The sequence below is a fragment of the Mustela putorius genome, unplaced genomic scaffold (genome assembly GCF_011764305.1).
Source record: "Mustela putorius furo isolate JIRA1106 unplaced genomic scaffold, ASM1176430v1.1 tig00003853_pilon_pilon_pilon, whole genome shotgun sequence".
In the NCBI taxonomy this organism is placed as follows: domain Eukaryota; kingdom Metazoa; phylum Chordata; class Mammalia; order Carnivora; family Mustelidae; genus Mustela; species Mustela putorius.
This window is the reverse complement of record NW_025422005.1, coordinates 68,173,417-68,200,573: the sequence shown is the minus strand read 5'-3', so window position 1 is coordinate 68,200,573 and position 27,157 is coordinate 68,173,417. Positions and strand designations below refer to the sequence as shown.

Below are 27,157 nucleotides of genomic sequence, written 5' to 3'. Positions count from 1 at the left end.
CGAGAAGACAAAGCCAATCTGACTATGAGATCCTATCAGCAACCAGACCCACAGCTGATTGAAAAAGATGATTCCTCAATGCAGGAACAGTCGGTAATCTCAACAGAAATGTATGTGACTTCATACAAAAGGAGTGAGGCCCATGGATTTCTCTCTTTCTCAAGAATCTCGATTAGGAAAACTGGGCTAATTCCAGAATTAAAAGAAAGCGCTTAAGCTAGGGAGAGGGTGGCTGGGTGATGGACATTGGGGAGGGTATGTGCTATGAAATGTGTAAGCCTGATGACTCACAGACCTGTACCACGGGGGCAAATAATACATTATATGTCAATAAAAATAAATTTTAAAAAATAAAAAAAAGAAAGAAAGAGCTAAAGCTGTCAAGGTGGAACAAGGCTGGGTGGAGTATACTAAAGTCATCCCAAGATAAAACTGAGAGGGAGGAGAAATCATGCCTAAGGCAAAGGGGGGAAAAGATAAGAAGAAGAAGAGAAAAAGAAAAGCCAACTGGAATCCTGGATTCTGGAAGAAGAGTAAATGGATGCCAAGGGAACCCACAGCAAGTAAAGAGAGTCCCCCAAACCCCTGCTGCTCCTGATCTTAGATAGGTGCTGGATATGACCAGTTTCCTTGCATCTTTCAACCACCACAGGACAAACCAGGCAGTATGACTCCCTGGGAGAGTCCAGTTTATTTTACTCCCCCCATTAATTTCACATCCTTACTACCAATAAACTTGAATAAATCACCTTATCCCTCATCAATGATTTAGCAAGTCAATTCAACTTTTTATTCTACCTCTGAAATCTCATCTATTCATTCCTTTTTATCTAATCTCATCGCAACTTTTTTCTCATTCTTTCTCACCTAGATTACTACAGAAGTCTTAAGAAAAAGAGTTTAAATGGGCAGACAACAGGATGATGCCTACTCACAGGCACCCCCACCATATTTGAATTTGTGTTTTGAATTACCTGCCAATGTTTCAAACTGTGGAAACACATCATTCAAAATCAATTTCTGGGGTGCCTGTCTGGCTCAGTCAAAAGAGCGGAAGAGACTCTTGATCTCAGGACACAGGTTTGAGCCCCATGATGGGTGTAGAAATTACTTAAAAATAAAATCTTACCAAAAAATCAGTTTCTGACTTCTGTTGGGGAAAATAAATCAGATCAACTGACAACATGCACTGAAAATAATAACCTGGAGCTGAGTAGCAACTGTCTACTTTAGACAAGCACGCATTTCTCCAGTTTTGTTCATTTCTTTATACTCTGCCTGTTTCAATTTTCTATATTAATTGCCTGGCCCCACAGGAACCCATTCAACATTCCCTCTCTATGCTTTCAATAGTCAATCCCATCCAATGCAAACAAATGCATCCAGAATAAAAATCCATAATCACCTTTGAAATTATGCAATAATTATCCTGTCACTTACAAGATAAAACCTTAAACTCTTTCATATGACCTGTCCTATATTCTCTATCCAGTGCTATCTTTTGTCACCGCCCCCTGGCTCCCACCCCTGCCACCTTACACATGCATTTGACCACCTACAATTCCCTGCAGTTTTTAGTGGCAATGTTTTTGCATACTCTAGTTTCTCTTCTTCAGCTGCCCAGTTCTTACTCATTCAGGTATCTCTGCCAGAAATTGTTTCTTGACATATCTAGTTTCAGCTGGCTTTGACACCTATGCACGTCTCCCTGGTTCCTTGTAGGTGTTGTTATGTACCATAATTACTGTTAAATTCATTAAAGGCAGAACCCGTGCCTATCACACAGCACAGTCCTAGCACTTGGCAGGTGTTCAATCATTACTGATGAATAAATGATTTTTTAAACATCTCATTTCTAAGCATCAACAGTTCTAAAAAGTAGGCATTTTCCCAACTTTATAGTAAATAAGAAAATGCAGACTCAAGTTAAATAATTTGCACAAGTTCCCACAGCTGGTAAGAGTCAGAATATGAACCAATGGACTTTATAGCAAAAGTTGCTGCCTTTGACTATATACTCTTTTTCACTCCCATGGGAAACTCTGGTATAAATGTAATTTCACTACAGGATATGTCAGTGAAAGGAAACAGAGACCAAGTCAATACAAAAGACAATAATGTTTAATCCTAAATCAAAGCTGACAGGATAAATCCTGTGAAATGTTCAGCAGTATCACTGAAATGTGACTGGCTGTCAAAATGCCATGACAACTTTCACAGTCCTAGGCAAACTAGAGGAAACTTCATAAAATCTTCATACTTTGAGCACTTAGCACTTCATTATCTTACCATAATGGAAAAATGATTAGAAAAAAAGAAAATGAAAAAGCAATCTACAATGGAGAAGAAAACTCAATGCCCACAGGACAGGCAAAAGATAGATCACAAACTCTTAAGAAAACTGTTTATGACAGTCAAGAAAACACAATTAACAGAACTAATTAAAGGGTAGTTTTGTGATTCAAGTTTTTAAATTTCAAAAAAAGTAACTATTATAAACGCTTCGAGCACAAATTAATTTGAGCAATATTAGCAACAACTTGTGATATAAATTCATAAAGCATAATAATTCTAAATTTTGTTTCAAAATATCATAGTAATACATTGCACAAGAATTTCTTTTAAAAAGATAGGGGGAAAAAGACAATTATACCATGTAATAGTGAAGTAAGATAAAAAAGTTTGAAGGAACAAAAAAATCATCTTTAATATTCCCTAATAGTTGTTTTGCCTTCCTTTTTTTAAAATCTTTGAAAATTTCACTGCTCATCCACATAGGTTGCATATCAGGAAGTTTGGGGTTTTGTTTTTTGTTTTTAAAGAGACTCAAAATAAAGCCTAATTAAATGTTCTAGCATTCCTAAAAACACTAACTCCCATGTTCCCCCCCCCCCCCCCACAGTATCTCAGGGCCAACAAAGTACTGACAACTATTGTTTTCAGTACATTAGAGAGTAAAACCCTTGAAAGCAATAATCTTTTCTACACAGATGGATATAGATGTTTTCAGTGTTCTGTATGGCATCTTCTTGCCACATAAGCACCTGCAGTCTTGCATTGTCCTGCTAGGCATTCCTAAAAACACCTGGGCAAGCTGTTTACTAAAAAAACTAGACATTGGAAAAGATGAGGGATAATTAGCAAATAGAACTATTCCTGGCACTCTCTCGACATTAGTGCAGAATGGAGCTTCAAGCCGGCACCTGGTGAAGGGAACTGCTAGATGTGATAATTCCAATTTACACATTCAGCACAACATTCTGTCTGCCTGTCAATTTGAAACAGTTTCCTATTCAGTGATAACAGATACCCCAAAAGAATGCAGTGTCGAAATGCTGACATGAATTTTTTATGCATCAACTGGACCCTCTCTCCTCTGGACCAGCTGCATCTGCCTTCTTCACTCTCGGAATGGACTGACAGTTGGGTACTTTTTTAAGTACACCAACAACAAAAAATTGAAATTTAGAGAGTAAATTTAAAAGTATCAGATCTTCATGCAGAAAAAAAAAATACCAATAATACGTCCTTTAGTTAAGAAAAATAACTTAAATGAAGTTGTAAAAAAATTCACTGGGTAAGTATGTCCTAATTTATATAGTGCAGTATTATTGCTCAGCTGCCAAAAAACATGAAAGTAAATATTTCTACTAAATACACAATGTACTTTTTTTCACAGTATCTTTTGTGAAAGATACACAATACTTTCTTACACAATATCTTTTTTTCTAAATTGACATAAAGAGAACAAAAGCAAGCAAGAAAGACACACAGAGACAGCATGGTAATCGAATATTTATCTGCAAATGCTAAATAAAAAATAAAGAGAAATTAGAACCTAAATCCATGCAGGTTTATTTTCCAGATACTTTCATATGATCATAGTTTGAAAAATGACTATATAAAGATAATGAAGTCAAATGTTATATTCAGGAAATTATAAATTTTAGACTTTTTATTCTCTTCATATTTAAAAGGCAAACACATGAACTATACCTTTAAAGTACTACTATTTGTGTTTTTTTTCCATACGTATACGAGATAATATTAAAAAAATCTCTCCCCGTAATATGAAAAAATATCTCAGCATAATAAGTCACCTGGAGGTTTATTCATTTGTTCTATTATCATAGCCATGGCTCAAGAATTTCTGGAACTCTCCTCTTACACCTGCTGTATGAAATGGCAACACATTCTTTTCAATTATTTTCAGTGATACCAAATACCCATTTTAAGAATGAACTGACTTGCTAAAATAAATATAAATCATGCAGAAATGAAGCTAATAAAATAATGCTTCGATCTGAGAGACACCATTACTGTTATAAAGCAAGAAGTGGTAATGAACTATTAGATGTGGGGCTCATAAACCAGCACTCCAGAAACCTCAAATCAATGCTGAGCACGTTAATGAAACTTCTTAAGTTCTCTGAGGAAAGCTTTTAATTACAAAGTGTTTAAGGCTAGAATAGTTAGAAGTCCCAAATAAAGTATTTTTTAAATCACCAATATAAGTGAAATATTTTCTTCTGCATAAGTTGCACTGTGCATTTAGCTGCTGGAGAATTTGTCATTTTCCTACATTAGAGACAGAAATAGGTAGACAGAAACAGACAGCATGTTAAATCAAACATCCATTTGCAAATGCTATTTAAATAAAGAGAATAAGAAATGTTGGTAATGTACAACACTGATGACTATAGCTAACACTGCTGTATAATGCATAGAGAAGTTGTTGAGAGTAAATCCTAAGAGATCTCATCACAATTTTTTTTTCCTTTTTTCTTTTTCTTTTCTGTTCTTTATAAAACTACCTATATGAGAAGATGGGTGTTAACTAAAACTATTGTGGAAGTCATTTCACAACATATGGTAATCAAACCACCAAGCTGTATACCTTAAACTTGTAAGCAACATATATCAATTATTTTTCAATAAAATTGGAAAAAAATTTAAAAAGAAATTTGAATGACGGTATACATATGCACACACACATATATATATGCACATGTGTATATATATATATAAAGATATAGATCCACATAAATATGTGTATATTATATACATATATAATTAAGACATTTTATGAATCTTTCCTCAGCAAAGCCATCAATTCTAATATTATAAACTATAAACACTTTAATAATAGTCATTACAAACATATTAAACAAAATAGTAATAATTTTCAAATGTGATATATAAGTTTATGTAAAATGTCATTATACTTAAAGGCTATTATCTATTTTAAAAATAAAACTCCCTCTGTCTTAAAGCTAAGCTAAAATTAAGGAATTTTCTAATTGCTAAAAGAAGAAATTCACAAGGTAAGATCACAAGAATTTCCGAAATGACTACATTACTCATCATTTTTAAGCTGATGCCTTCATAACTACTTATCCTCTAAAGCATTTTCTCAAACCATCGAAAGCAAATGGCAGCATCAGCTGAGTTCATCATTAGATTTCAAGACAGAAGCCCTATTAGGGAACAGAAATCAACACTAGCTCACTTAGATTACCATCCAGATAATTTAAAGACCTATCAAAATCATGTACAAACTGAGGCTGCAGTCAGCAACTAGGGTTTGCTACCATTACATCTAAAAGTATAAACTCAGCTGTTAATCCCAAATACTCCATTCCTTCAAGCTACATACTATGCAAACAGCTACATTTGCTTTTGAAATTCACAAACACAACACACTGCTTTCACTGATAGTGAAACTGCTCTACCATTAATGAAGTATATATTTAAACCACTGCTTTGGTACTAACACACCTTAAATGCATTTCTCAACTAACTGAAATATTTTTCTAAGCACCACAGCACAATGAAAAGTATAGAAATAAGTAAACCATTTTCCCTGACCTCAAGGAATTCACGAAGACATATAAAAGACAATAGCTGACCCAAAAAAGGGGTAGGGGTCAAGTGAACAAAGAAAACTAGAGTGCCTATGAACTGTTCTGTCCATTACTGTAGCTACTAGCCATTGTGGCTACCTAAATGTAAAATAATTAATATAAAATTAAAATGTACGTGTTCAATCATATTTGCCATAGTTTAAGTGCTCCATAACCACTGGGGACTAGTGACTGACTCTACTGTACTGCTGCTATGTAAATTCAAATGATTCCTGTTTATATGAGAAAAAGCTTCGCAAAGGTACCAGCTTTTGAAAAGGATCCTAAGGGACAAATAGGAACTGAACAGGTGGGAGGGTAGATTTCTTGGCATTTGTTTTTCCTTCTTCTTTTTAATTTATTTTTTAAATTTAAATTCAACTAATTAACATATAATGTATTAAATGTTTCAGGGGTTACAGGACTGTGATTCATCACTCTTAACATAACACCAAATGCTCATTACAACACATACCCTCTCCAATATCTATCACCCAGTCACCCCATGCCCCATCCCCTTGCCCTCTAGCAACCCTCAGTTTATTTCCTACCCATAAGCGTGGCATTGTTTTTAAGGAACACATAGTAAACAAAGCGTGGCTGGAGCGATGGGAGGAAAACCTCACTTTGAAATCAAAGTTCAGGTCTTTGAATTTTATGCTATGCCTTTTAGATTTGGTTTTATTCAGTGGAAAACTCATAGAATTGACATGATTAAAGGAAATAATGCATATATAAAAGACTTAGTGTTAAAGTTGTAAAAATGGTCAGGAGAGAGGAAGAGGACAAAGAGGACCAAAAATGGTCCTTTCTAATAAGAAAGAGAACAGAACTGCAGACTTTTAACTTCGTTCACTGTGTTAAACTAGTATTAAACAGCTATAAGACTGCACTGAAATGTTACAGTTAAGTCTCAGAATGGTCTACTGATGCCTACAAGTGTTTCTTTTATACTTTTCTCCAGGACACAGATTGGTAAGGAACCAAAGTGGCATCCACCACACACAGCCATGAAGAAAGTTTACTTTGGTAAAGGTGTTCAAAATTAGGGTGGAATCTTGTAGTGCAGAGAAAGAGTATTTAAGAAGGTTGTGTTAAATTTCAATTTGTCTACTGACTGTGGCACAGGGTCACCCTATCAGGTGTCCTTGGGCTAATTGGTATATAGCTTACTGGTATCAAATCTATAAATGAGATGAGTCTCTGATTTGTGTTCAACTGAAATGCATTCCAAAACACAGAAGTGCTAGTCATTCAAATTATTAATTTATCTTTCTCTTCTAAAGCTACATATTTGAAGTTGTCAAAAAACATATATCAAGATTTATAAAGCAGACATTGCTTACAAAGGTTTCCACTGTGACATATTTGTCTTTAATGTTTTACTACTCTATTAAAACACGTGATCTTAAGACACATTTATGTATTTATCAATATCATCAGGAAGTCAATCTTCCCAAAAGACCAAAATATTATTTAAAATTAAACTCAGTTCAATCCCTTTTATTATTTTTTTTTTTCTTTTAAAGCAAAATTACTAGAAACATTTGTTTGGACCTTGTCAGAAGGGTTTCAATTTTACATCATTACGTTTTAACTTGCCTAATCAGTTGAACAAAAGTACTTTATGTAAAATGATTCTTTTAGTTGCCTTAGCTACAAATCCCTGCAGGATACTATAATTGAAATCTACTCACGTAAGTTAGGAATAATTAGGGCCCCAAATTAAGCCAAACACAAAGTTAATTCAAACAGTCAGCTGCTGTCATTTAAATGGTTACGGAGTTTTATTGTTGCTTAACATTTCTGAATGCTTTTAAATGTACTTTGTTCTTCTAGTCTATATTTAGTATTTTAGTACAAATAGAAATGGGATCAAGAAGCAATGATTCACCAGCCTTGAGACTGGAGTAACACCTATACCCAGTCTTCGACACTGACAGTTCTCCACATAATTTTCGCTATCAGTCAATTAACAACACGGATGAAAGAAGAGAGTGACAGCTCTCAAAGACAAGCTTTCTGGTAAATAAAGAGGGATCACAGAATGTACCCTGAGTGCCATTAATGCAGGAAAAGTAAGAGCTTTTGAAAGCTAACAAGGATGGTCTCTATTTGCCTAAACTCTAAAACAAAGCAAAGGATTAAATCAACTTCCTGTTGTAAGCAAAGAAAAGAAAAAGGATAATGTCTAAACCCCATAGGCGAAGGAGGGGCTCCAAAGGCTTGCCTTCAACTATTTTAATGGTGACTGCTAATAAGTGTGAACTGATAAACTAAATACAGTAAAATAAAAATTACTGTGGCATATTTCAGTTTTCCAGCGTTGCGGCAGTAAATCCTTCTTAGCAATAGTTTGTACTTTCAAAGAAAAACTGATTTTTGAAAAAAATACATGCCTTATGGCTGTATAACTTCTCAAGATCATTGGAAACTTGCAGAGTTAGCTAATACTTTTTTTAATCTGCAATGGTAATGTTTAAGAAAACTGAAATAGAAGATTTTTTTCGATCACAACCATTAAGTTAAACAATGTTAAGCAATATACTTTAAAGTATATCTTAAATACTCCTGAGTGACAGCCTCATGAGGTAGGAAAATATACCAATGACCTGAGGCTATTTATCAGGTTCTCCAGAAAGAAAAAGGGACTGGCAGTAAATAGAGCTTAGCAGAGGGTTGAACTCTGCAGACGTTTCTTAGTTTCTTCATCCATAAACTGAAAACTTCTAACTACTAATCTCAAATTGTGGTATTACATCTATAATTCTTCAATCTATCCCCCAAAACAAAACAATTTTGACCTCTAAGATACCCGCGTAAAACTCTTTGTTTAAAATTTGCTTTTTAATTACTCTTCAGATGGCTTTAAAAAGTGGAAGAATCTAATAAACTTCATGACGAAATAAATGTAATTTGTGATTTGTATTATCATAAATCTAAAGTAAATAATTATAGTAATCTATATCTCTGACAGGAAAAGTAGAGGGAGATTATGTCCACTACCAAAAATGAATAAAATCCTTGATTATGTATAACAAAGTAGAAAAATCATTAAATAATCTTAAGCAAATAAAAAATCTTTAAGGTGTTTTTGATAACCAGTTTACATTCCAGTACTCATCCTCACTCTCTTACGGGGCTAACATGTCAGGGTGTTAATATTGAAGTGAAAGTGACAATTCTTAGTTGTTGTTGTTGTTGTTTTTAAATACATGGACTTTGAATAATTAGTAAAATATAAACTTTTTCCAGATAGGTTAAGAAAATATACAACCTGCATTATATGATTTTTTAATGTTACTTTAAGTAATAAATGCATTTATAGTAAAATGTTATTAAAAATAACGCTTCCACATAACACAGAATGAAAATAGGACAGATCAACGGGGAATAGAAGGAAATATTAGGGGGTAAGGGTCAGGCTGCATTGTTACTCAGGGATCTTTAAAACAAATCATCAGATAAAAGGTCAATAGAAAGCATATAAAATTGGGTTACAAGTGCAACAAAATGTAAAAATGTTCAGTAACGTTTCAAGATAGCTTAGTTCCTTTTTAAAATAAAATGAATTACAAAACTGAAAGTGATATTTTTTCTGTATTTCAACTATGCTATTAAGGTTAGAAAAAAACTTGATTTGCACTGGTAGAAATCACTGTCAAACAAAATCTGATTTTCTAGACTAAACATTTTAATAACCAAACTCTGATACAGATGTCCTCTCACAGACCAGAAACCTCAGCATCACCTGGGAGCTTATTAGAAATGCAGACTCTGGAGGCCCATCCTGGATTATTGAGTCAGAATCTACATTTTAACAAGATCCCCAAGTGATTTATGTGTGCATTAAATTTTGAGGGGCATTGTTCTAGATAAACAAGAAGATTAAAAGCATCCAGCATGTCTGTCTTAAATTTCTTTTTCTCACATACACATCTCTTCCTGACTTTTCCCCTCCTTGGATCATCACACATATTCTCTCTTCCTAGATGAGGAGTCTTTCTGTCCTTGCACTGGATCCCATTTCCTTTCTGCCTGGAAATAAATTCAGGTACCCAACCTATCTACTAAAAACAACTAAAAAAGAAAATTGTAAAAAGTACTTTCCTTAAACAATGGAGTATACTGAAATACCACCTGTCTCCTTTACTTTAGAGAATCCCCTGCCACCATCACCTCCGCACAGCATTCTGCCATGTAAATGTGGTTCTCTTAAAATCCCAGACAGCTCTCTCCCCACTACCCCCAGGAACAACCCAGTCATCCTTCCTATGGTGTTTGACTATTATGCTTGACTAAGTTACGAAGTCCCTGACTCATAAGCATATTGTCTCTAATCAAAACCTAAATATTAGTTATGTCTACCACATGGTTTGGATTTAAATACCACAAAGAAAAAATAAAGAGGAGAAAGAACTAATGATTAACACACATACATATACATAAACACACACAAAGAGACAGGAGTAAGTAGCATTCTATAAATAACCAGCAAAATGAATGAGAATTTTACTTGATCTCTTTTAGATTAAACCTCGATGCCAAACAAAACTCTGCTATCTCTGAATTTCTCTATTTTTTCCAGAAATTTCCTGTGTTTCTTGACACTCCAGAATTCCTAAAATGTAAACTCTATTTTTACTATGAGGTGTTTTAATTACTGTTGTCATGCTTTTTATTCATTCTTCTCACTCACACACACAAAATTTCTCTGTTAAAAATAAAATTTATTAAACAGACTAGATAAAAAAAAATTTAAGCAGAGAAGAGCACTATTACTGAAATCAGAACAGTAACATTTCATCCATAATTCAATCTGTATAGATATAAAATTGTGTTCATTGCTTTTTCTTTTTTTTTATTATCCATTATCCTTTTTTTATATGGATAATGTCCCAATTTTATCTACTTTTGTTAGTTAAAATCTGATTCATTTCAAATCAACTGAATGAGAGCCGAAAGCTCTCACCTAGTAACAAAGTTAACTACTAATGGATTAAAAATTAAAAATTTTTAATTTTTTTTAATTAAAAATTAAAAATTTAAGAGCTATAGGGAAATGCAAGTGAATTAACATTTAACCAATCTCAAGATAAGAACTTTTAAGATAAAAATAATGGAAGATCTCACAAAAGAAAAGAGCAATACATCAAAAAGCAAGAAAAGAAAAAGACAAATAAGAGCAAATGAAAAGTTGATAATTTTAAATCTGTGATTGTTGTTATTTTATAAATTTTTCTTATTTGAAATTTTCGTTACAAAATTAAACAGAATGGAGCGCCTGGGTGGCTCAGTGGATTAAAGCCTCTGCCTTGGGCTCAGGTCATGATGGAGCCCCCCACATTGGGCTCAGCGGGGAGCCTGCTTCCTCCTCTCTCTCTGCCTGCCTCTCTGCTTACTTGTAATATGTCTGTCAAATAAATAAATAAAATCTTTAAAAAAAATTTTTTTAATTAAACAGAATGAAATGAATTATAAGGCAAATAAATTAGGATTTTCATAACAAAAAATGACATAAAGATATTACCAAAGTTTAAAAACAAGAAAGCTAAACAGAAAAGTTGACAAAGGCAGTGCACAAAAAATTCACATTAAAATTACAACTAACCAATAAATAAATCCATGAAAACTAATTTTTTCCTCACTATTAGCCCAGAAATTATAAATTTAACTTACAGATACCCTTTTTCTCCTATCAAAGTGTCACTTCTTCTAAAATTTAAAATCAATGATGGAAAAGTATGTAAGATCGATACTTTGAGACACTGGAGATCAAAATGAACAGTGGTATAATCGTTCAGAAAAACCAGTCTGGAAGATGTACACATCATCTAGACATCTACAACATCAGAATTTTAGAATTCCAGTCTCAGGAAATAATGAGGTATGAAGAAAAAAGTTATATATATATATTTAATTTTACTTATACTTGAAAGAAATTAAATTCAAATGGTCAACAATTATAGACCGAGGATTTTATATCATTTTTGACATACAAATGATAAATAACCATGCAGGTGTTAAAATCCATTATCTAAATATATAATGACATGGTAATACAAGTTATGATAATATAAATGAAAAATCAGAATATAAAAGTATATGGAAATGAAAAACCTAATTTTGCTTCACACATCATAATTTTGTTTTAGCTGTAATATCAAGCAAGTTGGTGGGGCACCTGGGGGCTCAATCGGTTAAGCCATCTGCCTTGGGCTGAGGCCATAATCCCAGGGTTCTGGGACCAAGCCCCACATCAGGCTCCCTGCTCAACTGGAAGCCGGCTTCTCCCTCTCCCTCTGCCCTCTCCTTCCCCGGCTCATTCTCCCTTTCTCTCTCTCTTGTGCGTGTGTAGGCGTTTGAGATGTTTCTCAAATAAATAAATAAATTAAAAAAAAAAATCAGGTATGTTGTGAAAGAAAAAGAAAAAGAAATATGCCATGGTTATGTCAAAGTCCTACAATTATGAACATTTTATTTCAACTTCCTAATTTTTTATCTTTTCTCATGAGAATGTATTACATTCAAAATCAGAAGGGGGAAAAAGTACTTTCAGGGAAAAAAAAAAGCCCTTCAAACAAGAATAATGGCAGACATAAAAGTCAAACTCAGTAGAGTCCCATGCTGATAAGGAGGGATTATAAATGTTGTTTTTGCTTCCTGAAGCTCTGATATGGAATTCCCTTCTCAGCCTTACATTTTAGCCAAGAGATCCCAGGGCCGGCGCTAGGTATTCTCCTGAAATCACTTCTGTCAAGTTGACAAAAGGAGTTCAAGAATAGGGTTGAAAGATGTCATGAGATATTCACTAATCCACATTGATGTCTAATACATGTAGACCGCACGGCTGTCATATGTCATTCTCTGTCATGCAAGAGGTGAAAAGAAAATAAAGAGTACCATAGGGTACCAAGCATATGTTTCAGTAAAACACTCCCTTAGTAATGCGGCAGATAAATCGGTTCTTGGAGACATACCAGTTCTACATTAATACTCTGAAGTGCTCAGTCATTTGTATTATCGTATTCTTTAATACCATAACCTAAGTATATAACATATAAAAAAGTGAAAAGCTATATTAATTCAGAAAATGAAACAAAAGATTCATCAAAACTGAAATTACTCAGTAAGGAGTAATTAACACAATTACTGTTTGGCAAAATTAAGATGCGTTACATGCTTCCTATGCTTTTAATTAAGCTACCTTTAATAACACTGTTCTTTCAAAAAAATATAACAACTGTGATAAATTCCCAATATGGATGTAAAATCAATACTTCAAATATTTACTCTGATATGGACAAGTTCATAACCTCTTTACTTTTAGCCAAGTATTGTTTCATAACAACAGATTTATTTATTTAGCATTTAATGCAATCTTTTCTGTCAGAAAACGGAGGCTTGTAAAAATTGAACAGCCACACAATACACTGTTATTGAGGTCTGCTGGGCGGCTGTTGTGTGTGACACACTGATTTATAACACTTTTCCACCAGCAACAGCCCTACCTGTGAATCAACATAGAGTGTGGCTAAACAAACCTTTTCTAACATGGGAAGAGGATAAAAGAGCATGAAATAGGGTAGAGGATGGGCAGAAAGTGGGAAATCAAACACTGGAATTCAATCTCCAATATATGAAATATGGCATATTTTGACACTGAATATTGGTACATAAGATGAGAAATGTATATTCTAAACTAACTTTTTAAAAGATGCTCGTGTCTCCCAGTAAGTTTAATCTTAATTTTTTTCAATTTTGAGTCATATTCTGAACAAATAAACCTTATTCTTAAATCTTGGTAGTAATATAATAATGCATTTGGATTTTTACAAGATAAGAAGCAACATTATATAATTTGTAAATGGCATTAATATTTATATGTTTAAAACTGAATTACATCTCTACCTATACAGAGGAAAGCTGCTGCAATCAAATTACATTACACTCATATAATACAATAAAATGTCCTAAGAGCAATATAGTTGGGTACTTTCTCAAGGAGTTAAATCACATTGATCTGCACTAAACATATAAATAAAATCATTATTTTAAAAAATGTATTGTTTTAAACCAGTGTTAATTTACATAATTTGTGAATTTAAAAAATAAGGTTACATTTGCTATGCAGCCAACATAGATACGCTGTACGATTCCTATTAATTTAATGAGAGTTGTGACTCCCATTAAGTTTAATAGGAGTCATACGGCCAAATCTCCAAATACCTTGCTGAAAATTTACTTGCTAGCTTTCAACTAATCAAAAATATACTGAAATGAACAAAAGTAGTCAATTTTGCTAGACTGGGAAATATAAAGTCCCTACAGTAAGTCAATTCAGCATTTTCACAGCAATGGCCATATAGTTATTCCCAACAAGAAAAAGAACAAGGTTATCACAATGAAGAGACAAATTGAAGCAAGGGTTTAGGAGCTCTGAAAATGTAACAATTTCCCTTAACAGAAAATATGTCCTGTTTTTTATAATCTGGAGCCAAGTTTTCCTTTTTTTTTTTTCCTTCTCAATACATTGTCAAGAAAGAGGGGGGGAAATCCCATTTTAGAGCCTAAAATTATGACCAAGAAGCGTGATCAGAGGAGTAAAACACCATATGAAAAGATACAGATAGTAACTCCTAGTAATCAACTGGTTACTATTCTGGGATCACAGTGAATTAAATCACAATTTCTTTTCAAAAACCCTTTCAAAAAAGTAACGTTATATCCATATCCATCATCTCTACACCTCATCTCTACACCTCAGCTCAACTACTCACACACATACAATACTATAATGGTCAAGTGTAATGCTGAGGGACATCAGTGTTATCCCTCAAATCTGTCAGAAATACAATGCTTAGGCCCCATCCTAAGCCTTCTAGGCAATTCTGATGCTCTAAGAATCACTACAGTGTTTTATTCCACACCATGCTGTTCTGTCTTTTGACTTTTTTGTCTCCATCCCCATGCTCACCACTGCCTTTACATAGCTTGGTCAACTCATACTGAGTCAGCTCAAGTATCATGATCACCTCAGCTGAAAGCCTTTACTGATATATATCCAGCCACCTCCTCCCCTTCATCCCAATGAGTATCATCATCATGGCACTTACTACCCTGGTATTACAACTGTTTATTAACCTCTCAAAAATTTCGGGTTTTTTATGTGATGGATATAAAATGAGTACTTACTATAAGCCAGGCATTGTTCTAGGCACTTGGACACACTGATGAAATAAAAACAAAAACAACTGCTGCCCTGTGATGCTGACATCGTGTGTGTATGAATATATATTTTACACATTTTCTTATATGTGTATGTAAATAAAAGAAATGAATACAGACAGGTCTGAATTATTGTAATCCTTAAGTTTAACCTTGGATAAAAAGCTACTACTCCTGGGGCGCCTGGGTGGCTCAGTGGGTTAAGCCACTGCCTTCGGCTCAGGTCAGGGTCTTGGGATTGAGGCCCACATTGGGCTCTCTGCTCAGCATCTGCCTGCCTCTCTGCCTACTTGTGATCTCTCTCTGTCAAATAAGTAAATAAAGTCTTAAAAAAAAAAATGCTACTACTCCTTCCAAATTATGGACCAGTCTGAAGGAAATATTTATATGACTAAAACAGTTTTTTAACTCATACTTAATGCCTAGATCTACTTTTTTCTGTCACTCAACTAGCAAAAAGACCCTACAGCCAAACATCATTAATACAAAAGTTATTGTAAAATATGCTTAGAGAATTTAGAAGTACATTTAAAATTGGTTAAGACACTTTCTACACCGATATTCTTAAAACTTCTGGATGTATATAAAACTAAAAGGTAAAGCTGTATCTTGCATAGCTGGCATTTATTTGGACATAACATTTTTTTTTGGAAATATGGATAAACAATAATGTAATTTGAACTAATTAAAATTTTGACTAATGAAATCTAATTAAATACTCACTGCATAAAGAAGTCAACCTGAAACCCATTTTAAAACCGACTTTGCTGAAGAACTGCTATTATTTGTAACTTGTCACTTGAGCAAGCCTTCACATGTCTGACTTATGCTTGCCAGGGCTCCATTATATAGCATAATTTAATTCTCTAGGACACAAAAATTCAATTTACTTTCTTACTTACTGATACATGATACCACAGTGGTTATTCTGCTTATAAAAATTGGCCAAAAAAATCAAAGCACACCAGTTTCTCAACAAAACTGATTTTTGAAGGGCTTGAGATTAGTTCTGTAGGAATAAAATCAATTCGAAGAAAAACTTACAAAGTATTTTGAAAGTCTGATCTTTCATAATCATTTTTATTTGGAAATTCTAAACAACTTTCCAAAATACACAGGGGAAAAGAGACTAAGAATAAATAAAACATTGTTCTTATTTTGCAAAAACAAGTAAATTTAAGGAGTGAGACTTGATTGTTCAATATTAGATGACAAAGTTAGAGATAAAGGGAGAGAAGCTAATTCTAACAATTAAATCTTTATGTAATTAGATTTTACTGTGGTTAAAAACGTAAAAAAACTGTTTCGTAGTTTGTTCTTTACTGTGTACCCAAAACATGACATATTTATAATATTCACCTGAACATAAAACAGGTAAGTCCTTACAAATGTGGAAATTTACCTCTCACAAGTATAGATGTAAAATAACTCTAAAATTATGTTTGGCCTATTTTAAAATAATATACTAAAGTGAAACACTACTGCAAAGAGGAGGAAAAATAAAAGCTCTGAAAAAGGCAAGTCCATCACTAAATATAATATACACTTGTTCTATTTTGATCTTAATTAGCTACTACTATTTAAAATCCACATTTGATTTCCACATAAAAGTCAGAAGATTGGCAAAACCAGGCTAAATTCTGGCATGGCAATCATGGGTCCTCTGGCAAGCATTTCCCTGCCTACTGCAGACCTTCACTGGCCTGCTGCCCTGAAGTTAACTTCGCCTGCTTGGCAGCAGTAAGTACCTGAGGTTTCTGCCCCTGCACAGGACTGTGAACTCCTCAAGAAGCAGAAACTGTGCCTTGTGCATTTCAGAATCCTAGCACCTGGCTCAGTTTAGTCACTCAGTAAATGAGAAAGGAAGAAACCACCTAGGAAACTTTATCTAAGTCATAACTGTAAGAATCCAGAAACTAATACAAAAAGTGCTCATCTCTGTGAGATTTGAAAAGGTAACCATCATGCAAGGGCTCTGAAGAAACTTAATGGGCTGAATGGTTAAATTTATAACTCCTTTCCTGTGTTCTCACACCTAACTTTGATTGGTTTTCTCTATAGGTGTTCACAGAACATTATCTGCTTTCTGGCAATAAAAGACGATCATGTCATGTAAAACTTTACTAAGACAAAACCACGTGATGCTGGATCAGTATTCTAACAGTGTGCATTAACTGTGTCTACTCTCACAGCCAGCAGTGTGGATTCCTCCCAGGTTCTTTTTACCCGTAGGAGGGAACTGCTTCAAAAGCAACACCCCCTGGCCTGATGCGCCAAAAATGAAATTTCTCTTAACAGCGATATGAATCCTGACCTGATAGGTGACACTAGAAATAAAACTGCAGTATCTCATGAAAAAAGTCTCTGTTTGCTAGCCCCCCCCCCCGCTGAGTTAAGCTATTGTGCCAGCAAAGTGGTCTCTATCTTGATTGGAAATTTTTTCATTATGTGGACTAATGAGCCATTGGTCCACACCTGGAATCTTTTTTAAATGTATAAAAACATTCAAACATAACAGCAGGAATTCAGTTAGTTTCCACCCCCCCCAAAAAAAACAGATGCAAAATTATAGACTATACACAAGATTTTCTGAACAATCCAACCCAGAGATTCATATTCTTAAACTCTGTTTCTGCTTGTTCTTTATAATTATGGTACTATTCATTCAGACATGCTGCATTTTACTGTTAGATTTGATATATCTTTCAGTTCTGATGCGAAGAGCATTATCTTCTAAAAACAGAATATTAACCCATTTGTAACTTTCAAGCTTGACTTAAATCCAAGTGAACATTATTTACTTTCTAAATACAGAATTTATTTTAAAAATATTCCTAAATTTGTCATTTACTTGAATTATTAAGTTATGTCAATACTGAAAGGAGGGGACTGGGAAGGTAAGAAGATTATGATGAAATATAATTTTGGGACAGCAATTCAAATAAAATTCTTTCAGCAAAATAAAATGTTAACACTGAAGCTTATTACAAAGATACTGGAATAATAAGCTTCTCTTAGTAGAGAGCTGCCTCTAACCTCCACCTATCATTTTGTTACTAGGTATAAATAGGGTCACTTAAAAATACATATAAAATCAATTTTAAAATTCTAAAGTATTTTCTTCAAGAATATTTAATTGGGACAAATAAAAATCCATGTGTTTCTCAGAGATTTTGTATTCTCCACAGATTTTACAAGATTAATATAGTTTCACGCTGAATACATAACTACCACTATCAAGTAGCTATAAAATTAACATATCTTAGCTCCATATTAACTTCTGACCTGCTCTATAAAAAGCACCTGAAAGGGTGTTATTTTCACATGGAAATAATATGTAAAACTAAAGAAATAAGATACTAAAAAAATCACATAGTAATTGATAAATGATGGTTTCTATTATTTCACTAAGCCTCAAAAGTATTTATTTCTTTAAAAGTCATGTCCATCTTCAAAACGATATAAATGACATTCAAAAGGAAGCACTACAAATTAAAAATATATATATATTTTCCAGAAGATATGAAAAAAGTTTATTTAGCAGTTTTAGAACTAAACTATGACTCCACTTAAGAAGCAAGGAAACTAAAGAAGTAAAAACACTGACATGAAATAATTTTGATTTTACTGGAATAAATTTAGTCACTAAGTGTAAAATATTTACCAAAGCAAAGTTTTCATTTACTTCTCTCAGGATATTAACAATAATATTTTACAAATTTATGTGAAACATAAATTCAGATTTCTAGCACTTTCTTCACTACAATAATTGTGTGTAATGAAAATAAATCAACCACCAAAAAAAGAATTTGACAGTCGGGAAATCTTCTTAACAGCTACTTTTTAAAATAAAACTCATTCTAGCCACTTCTGTATAGAGAATACTGCACAGTTTAAACCAAGTTCACCCAGATTTTAAAAATAAAATTTAAATTGCATCTTACCTTCTATATTCGGTAAGAAGCTGATTATAATGACAAACCACAGACTTCGCATTCTGCAACCAGAAGACACCATTATTGATCCCTTTAAATATTTTCTTTGTATTCCTTAATGAATCTAGTTATAAATGCCCAGCTTCATCGAACCCAGCAGTCTGCATCATTGATCCTCATATCTGAAAAACAAACAAATCCATCATTTACTCTCATGGTCCTGTTACGTCACAAAAGAAATGCAAAAATAATAAGTCTCTCTCTCCTTCCCTGCCTCAATCCATCTCCTAAGTATAAAATTTTATTTTAAAACAGTATGTATTTTGACTCTATATCCAATATGGTAGCTGCTCCTACATACTGGATATCTGAGCCTTAAAAGAATATAAAGAAAACAATCAAAGCTCGAAAAACATTTATAGATAACCATGACATATGAATTCGTAGAACAGCAATATAAATCCCTAACGATTTTTTTCTTTGAAAAGCTTAGGAAGTCATTAGAGAACAATACATCTCTCTATGCCACACATCAGTCTTTTAATCAAATTACTAGCCTTAGTATAGGTTAAATACATATATGTAATATATATTATATATAGAATTTAAAAATTTATTAATACCTGTAATTTTTTTGTTTGTTTCTAGTGATGTTAACAGTAATATTATCAACTATTTTATCCTGTTATCTTGCAGGACAGATTAGAGATAAATTAAGCAGTTTATTTTTCTATACAAGGATGTAAAATTTTTGACACACGGGTGCACATAATTTATATAATAATGACATTCTAAAAAATCACATTCTTAAACACCATATATCAAATTGCTATTATTACGGTTATTCATAGACAGAGAAATTTAATAAAGGGTCTCTTAACTATTTCATTTTAAAGTTTCAGATTTTCATATATTGGGGTTTTTTTATAGCAAAGTATAACTTAGTAAGATTAAACCTGTATCCTTGAGCAGGTCCATCTCCTAGACCCAAATAAAACCCCAAGACTATGATGACTGCTTTTCCAAGGTTGTAACACTATTTTTCTAAAAACTTGGAGAAGAGTAAAGAATATAAAACCTGGAGCCAAATCTAATTCTGACTAGCCCTTAAGAATCCAGTTCTTCAACTGGAGAGGCTACAAAACCTTCAGAAGCATGACTTAATCAGAATTCTCAGTTCCTAGGACATAAGACCAGGTTATTACCTGGGTTGTACTGAAGTGTTTCACTTCTTCCTAGGTTAACGTGAGGAATCAGAGTAAATACTAGCCCTACAATACACATAAATGCAGACAATTCTCAGGCGTCTGGGTGGCTCAATGGGTTGGGCCGCTGCCTTTGGCTCGGGTCATGATCTCAGGGTCCTGGGATCGAGTCCCGCATCGGGCTCTCTGCTCGGTGGGGAGCCTGCTTCCCTCTCTCTCTCTCTCTCTCTCTCTCTGTCTGCCTCTCTGTCTACTTGTGATCTCTCTCTGTCAAATAAATAAATAAAATCTTAAGGGGATATCTTAAGTTTCTTCATACCAACTTCTGAAATTTTCTTCTAAATAATACTCCTACCAAGTTCTCTCAATCTACCCTTAATCTGCTACAGATAAAGAGTTTCTTAAAATGGGGGAGTTAGGGGAATATCTCCCATTCTGAAGCTGTATCTATAAAAAGGAACTCATATAATTTAGATCTTGACACAAAAGCATAAAAACTTTTAGGAAAAAGTTCCTAGATAACCCTGTAGTTCTTTCACATTATCTGAGCTATTCTGCATTTGCTACATGCTTCATATATCATGTGAGTCTATTAGTAGTTTACTATATCCTATTATTAGTTCACTATATTCTATTATCAGTTGACTATGATGTAACTTCAATGGAAAAGCAGTGAGATTCTAAATGGTTTGGAACACTTATAACCCTACAAAGTCGCTATCTTGCTTCACCAACAACCACACCGAAAAGAATATAAAAAATTAATCTGAAGCTATTATCCGGTGTTTAAATATAAAGATCCATAAAAATCACAGATGAAACTAGCAAGATATTTCCATAATACGCAGTTTGTTTAAGCATGCCTATAGTTTCAGAGATGAAACTGCTTCCCTATACATCCCTCCATGACCCAGAACAGCCCAATTTTAGCTGTCTCTGAAACTACTGAAGACATCTAGGTATCATGATGAAAGAAGTCAGAAATGTTATTACCCAGTTCTGAGAACATTTCAGATGATTCTGTGCCCAGAGAAATAAGACAAAAAGAGCAAACTTCCTCTCCTGAATACCAAAAATATTCAAAAAACGATATATCAAAAATTAATCTGATGGGGAAACATGGCACAAAAACCTCGTAAAATGGGCAAGCTCTATTCTTTTTTCACACTGAACTCCCAAAGACCATTCAAAAGACAAAACGCAAACGAACCTGTAGTTTATGAGCGCTGTGGTCAAGTACTTGCCTTAAAACTGCGAGGTATTTTATATAAAGCATAAAGAGAAGTCCAATAATTTCATGACCTGTCAGACTGAAAAGGCTAATCAAGAAACAACTTTTTAAAAAAAAGATTTTATTTATTCATTTGACAGAGACAGACGCAGCCAGAGAGAGAGCACAGCACAAGCAGGAGGAATAGAGGAGGCAGAAGCAGGCTTCCCACCCAGCAGGGAGCCCTATTCGGAGCTTGATCCCAGCACCCCTGGGATCATGACCTGAGCAGAAGGCAGACACTTAATGACTGAGCCACCCAAGCGCCCCAAGAAACAACTTCTTATATCCCCTATGTTGTTCAAAGATCTGACCAAGCAATCAGAATAATTTTAATGTTATGGATGAGGCACATTAATTAGTACACATGAAATTAAATCAGCCTCTGGACTGCTCCTGATTTGAGCAAGTCCAAGTTCTGCTTGTAAGGAGTATTTTCATTTCAATGACATGAATACAGGCTGCCTGCCCACATGCACACAACTCTTGAACACATTTCTACATTCTTAAAGCAATCCAAGTTTAGTCTGTCTTCGGTCATCTGTTATTTGAAAGAGTCCTTGTTTGTGGGGAGAAAGGGAAGGAAGAAATCAGAGACTGATGACTGCTTTGTAGGAAACAGCTGCCAAGATAGGAAAACCTCTGTTAGTAAAGGGAAAATGAGGAGGAAACCACACAACCAAGACCTCTTTTGTGGTCGTTGGCCAAGGCAGATATTTCATGAGCTGATTCTAACTATACTAAAAATTTAAGTGTATTCTTAAGGATCTTAATGTGAAGCACAATTTTAAGGTTTGAGAATGTGAAACACAATTTTAAAATTACACCGTAGTCAATTATGACACTTAGTATAGATGATTATTTCTAACAAAAAGAAACAAGTTCTGGAATGTAATAAAATCATGGTTTTCTTTATGCAAATAAAGCTTACGTCCATCTGTGCAATAAGTAAAAAGAATATCAAATTTATTTTTCTCACCCTACAATCTACAACCAATCATCTTTAAATCAAACAGAACTATTTATGAAGATTCAAGCTTTAAATGCAATTTTGAAAACTAAAGTCCAAAGATTTTATCGCTGTGATCCAAATGAAGAACAACCTTCCATTTAAAAACGTCAATGAAAACTGAAATACTTAACAAACCACAATCAGTTAAAGACAGAATGAATAAATAATCAAACAGGGTGAAACTAATCTTAGGAAAACATTGCTCCTAACCAAAATGGAGCCAAAGGACACTTCCAGGCATAAATGTAGCTAGCTAACAGACTCCTCCAAACATTTTACCTGCAAAATGAAGCTCAGCAAAATCTTCTCATAATGCAAAACAAAAACAAGGAAGAGATCAGAAAAGAAGCTATTAAATTTCCTTTCAATGAACAGAAAAGATTAAGTAACTCTCCATACCAATAACCAGTTTGTCCTTAAATTTTGGAAAACCTCTTTCCAAAAACTTTGGTGAGGAAAGAACTGTGACTATAAAGGCACAGGAGACAGATCAAACTCCTCTTAATGCTAAGTTTCATTTCTTAATAAAATCAGAAACACTTCTACTTAAACTATAAATGACCATGGTTTTTAAAATCCCAACCCACTTCTAATGCACAACCTTGTTTTTATCCTTCAAATAAGAAGATAAAATTCAAACAATTTTTTTAAAAGATTTTATTTATTTATTTGACAGAGATCACAAGTAGGCAGAGAGGCAGGCAGAGAGAGAGAGAAGGAAGCAGGCTCCCCGCTGAGCAGAGAGCCCGATGTGGGGCTGGATCCCAACACCCTGAGATCATGACCTGGGCCGAAGGCAGAGGCTTTAACCCACTGAACCACCCAAGCTAAAACAAGGATAAAAACAATTTTATCCTAGTCTTAGTTCTACCAAACCTCAGTCAAGATTTTTTTTTTAGCTCTACACAGCTTACGACACTGTCATGTAGAAAGTGAATTAATGCATCCTTACTACTAAATCTTCCAAAGCTGAAAAATGACTTCCAGGAATACACCTCAGGACTGCTTATACCCCTCGATGTTTTATACACTACTTACAATGTACAGTCAGGTGTAGTCCTTCAAACAGTAACCTGCTTATATTTATCAGTTGCATAAAACATCCCATGCTTTAAACTGTCAGTAAAATTAGGAAAGTATTACTAACCAGTTTTAGCATTCAGGTGTTTATGTTACATTACCAGGAAATCACATTTAACCTCATATGCAACATGCCTGTTCAGCAAAAATAGAAAACAAAACAAAACAAAAAACCCAAAAAAAAAAAACAAAAAACCAAAAAACACCACCTGCTTGTTTTTAAGTATCAATGAAAGAGGCACACTAGACCATGCTTCAAATTAATAAAAGGAAAAGATAATTTAAGGTTTTCTATCACAGCTTAACTAAGGCTGATATTCTATTAGGAGTAAAGCCAACATAAAGATTCATATACAAAGCTTTGTCTTTGACTTCTACTTACAGACACTGAGGTACTAAGACCACTAGATGATAAACCCAAAAATAACTAAAAGCATGAGAACAGGGAAAGAAAAGCACCATCTAAGTATGAGACCTATCAAAGTCACCCATCCTTGCTATTATATACACTAATGCTGTGTAAAAGGAAACATCAATGCTTATTCTATGCCCTAAATGTATGTCAGCACTAAATGAAAGCCAAAGAAGCTATGTACAAAATCAGTCTTTCTAATCTTATTTGCACTATAAAATTATAATTATGAAATGGAACTTACTAGCAAAAGAGAGCTGCTATTCTATATTTTGCCCATACAAACAACAAAAATGGATAATACTAACCCCATTATGCCCCCAAGCAAAGTCTTAGAAAATGAAAAATAAATTAGTTTAATTTCAATCTAAATCTCATTCGGGATGTTCACTTTCCAGAAATATCTTATGTGTCGGCTTGACAGGCCAGAACTCCCCCTTCTTGTTAACATCATAGAAAACACTGATACTCTTGAGAGTTTTCTTTCAGTAAGTTGTCTAAGAAAACCCTTGCTATTGGTAATCAGTGAGCTTATTTTAGCTCCAGACATTCAACGTTCTTTTGTGTTTCAGTTTATTTTCTTTCCTTTCACAAAGATAGTATGAGGCTGGGAATGCTGATAGAGATTTGAAAACCACATGGCAAACCACAAGTTGCCACCCTCTTTCTCCATTTCATTTCTGTGGACACTGGTATCAAGTCCAGAGTACTTTAATTAAACTATTTATGCCTAAGTCCCCTTAACATTCATTACTGGTCTTACCCTTTACTGAAACTTCTGCACTGCGAGGGAATAAATTCTTCTAGGTCTCAGAGCAGAGAGGGGAAGAGCTCAAGAATGCTCCGAGAAAATTACATCAGCAATCTGCTATAACATCTACCAGCCATGCTGAGCATGCAAAAGAGCCTTGTAGCTGTGGACACTGGAGGCACAATGTAGGGCAGTCTGCCATTCTCTTCATTAAAATCCTTCCAGTTGAAATAATAAAAACAAGTTACTGTCATTTTCAAATCAATGTAGGGGACATTTTATGACTGAACATAAACTTGCAAATTAAGTCTCAAAAGAAAAAAACAAACAAACAAAAAAGAAGTTACATGCCCAGTTCAAAATATCACCTATATCATAAAAAGTTGATGCCTTCCTCAACTCTTCTACCAAAAAAAAAAAAAATCGTTAAATCTGTTTGTTGAAGATATTTTGTATTTATTATTAAATTATAATCCACTTACACAAGAAGTTAGTTTTTTCCCCATTTGGGGGAAAGGGAAAGGTATTTTTATCTTTATTCTTTTTTAATTTTATTTATTAATTTGACAGACAGAGAGCACCAACAGGGGGAGATGCAGGCTCCCAACTGAGCAGGAAGCCCCATGCAGGGCTCAGTCCCTGGACCATGAGCCCAGCCACAGGCAGACACCCGACCACTGAGCCACCCAGGCACCCTGGGAAAGGTATTTTTAAATGGCAGTCCTCTCCAACTTTAAGACATTCTATTTCCTCATAACTTTTTAATAGTCCAGAATTCTTAGAAAATTTTTTTAGTTAAATACAAATTATGGGTACTACAGCCTAAAATTATTTCCTGGATGCCTACTATGGGCAAAACACTATATTATACATCATATATTCATGAAGAATATGTATTCTTCATGAGATCAATATTATAAAGATCAGAAATCTGAGCCTCAAAGAGGAAAAGTTTAACTCGATTAAAGTTATTCAGCTAGCAAGTAGCAGAGCTTGAATTCTAATTAAGGCTAATTAGAAATCCATTCTTTCTGCTAGTCACTACATTATTCATTCAACAAATATTTACTGAGCACCTATGATGTGGTAGGTACTAAGGAACAAAAGAGATAAAACTCCTTACTCTTGGGAGATTACATTCCAGCTCAAAAATAAACCTTCCCCCAAAAAAGTTGTAAGTGCCTGGTACACAATTAGGTCTAAATAGTTTATTCACAAGACTTCATGAAATCTTCACAACTTGAAGAAATAGATATTTTGCCGTAAATTCATCACATAATCTGTTCAAGGACAGTAAGTAAATACCAGTGCTAGGATATAAACCCATGTTCTAAAAGCACTATTGCCACTAATTAAGTAGTTCAGATAAACTTACTTTATGTTTTATCATCTTTCCCTTTAGAATAAAAAAATGGAAGTAAAACAAAGGCATTTTGGGATTGGGAAAATGAAAAAATACCAAAAGAATAATGAGTTGATTTTCAAAATGTTTACATTTGTAAACCTAACATCCCTTAGGTAATGATAGCTAAATGTTAACTTAATTTTTATTATTTCTAGTCAAGCTATCTTAATTTCATTCATTTATAGTGCTATTTAAATTAACAAACTATTCTTAACTAGTAAGTCTTACCAGCCAAAATACTTGTAAAGTTGCTTACAAGTCAAATAATAAACTTAAGTATTTCCAACATTTATAATTAATAATAAATCCTAACAGTCCTGGAAAGAATGTTTTCACATTAACATCTATAATATTATGGACTAATCATTCATTGTTCAGACAAACAAAAAGGAAAAAAATCTAATGTTGCTCATGAGATTCAATCTTATGTTTGGTTTACTGCACTGGATCCTTTGTTCATAAATCATTGTTACTAGTCATTCCCTAAATCAATATTCAGATTCCCTCTTGGTCTATATATATAACCACTAAATGAAATAATAATGACCTAGGATCTGTTGTATATTAGATCATCAATATCACCATCAGAGGTTTCTTAGAGATAATTAGGTAATCTGAGTAAAGTATGTCAAATGATCTTAAAAATAAATATGAAAAATTATTATGAATACAGAGTAAGAAGCTGAAGAAAATTTTGTGAAGTATAGCACATTGCCTTATGTAATCAATAAATGATACAACTCATTTGCAAGCTATGTCAATATATAGTGTCATATAAACTTACAATTTTCACTTCTAAAATAAAGTAGATTATATTAACAATATAATTACATGTTCGTCAGTTTAGGTCAATGAATATCTAGTGATTACATTCTAGATATTTCTGAATTGAGTACTGGAAGGAATGTTACTTATTTGTTAATTATTTTTACCTTATATATTATTAGTTGGTCCTG

General features: G+C 33.7%; 1 protein-coding gene across 18 annotated transcripts in view; it reads right to left on the bottom strand.

The window, feature by feature from the left end:
- The window catches only part of ADGRL2 (adhesion G protein-coupled receptor L2), a 224,582-nt gene that overhangs the window by 133,089 nt on the left and 64,336 nt on the right, over positions 1-27,157 (bottom strand). For all 18 annotated transcript variants that reach the window (XM_045064782.1, XM_045064769.1, XM_045064775.1 and 15 more), the window contains exon 2: positions 19,076-19,248. In XM_045064782.1, coding sequence (XP_044920717.1) covers positions 19,076-19,148 — 73 coding nt within the window. In that variant the 5' untranslated portion in view covers positions 19,149-19,248. The remainder of the gene's footprint in view (positions 1-19,075; positions 19,249-27,157) is intronic.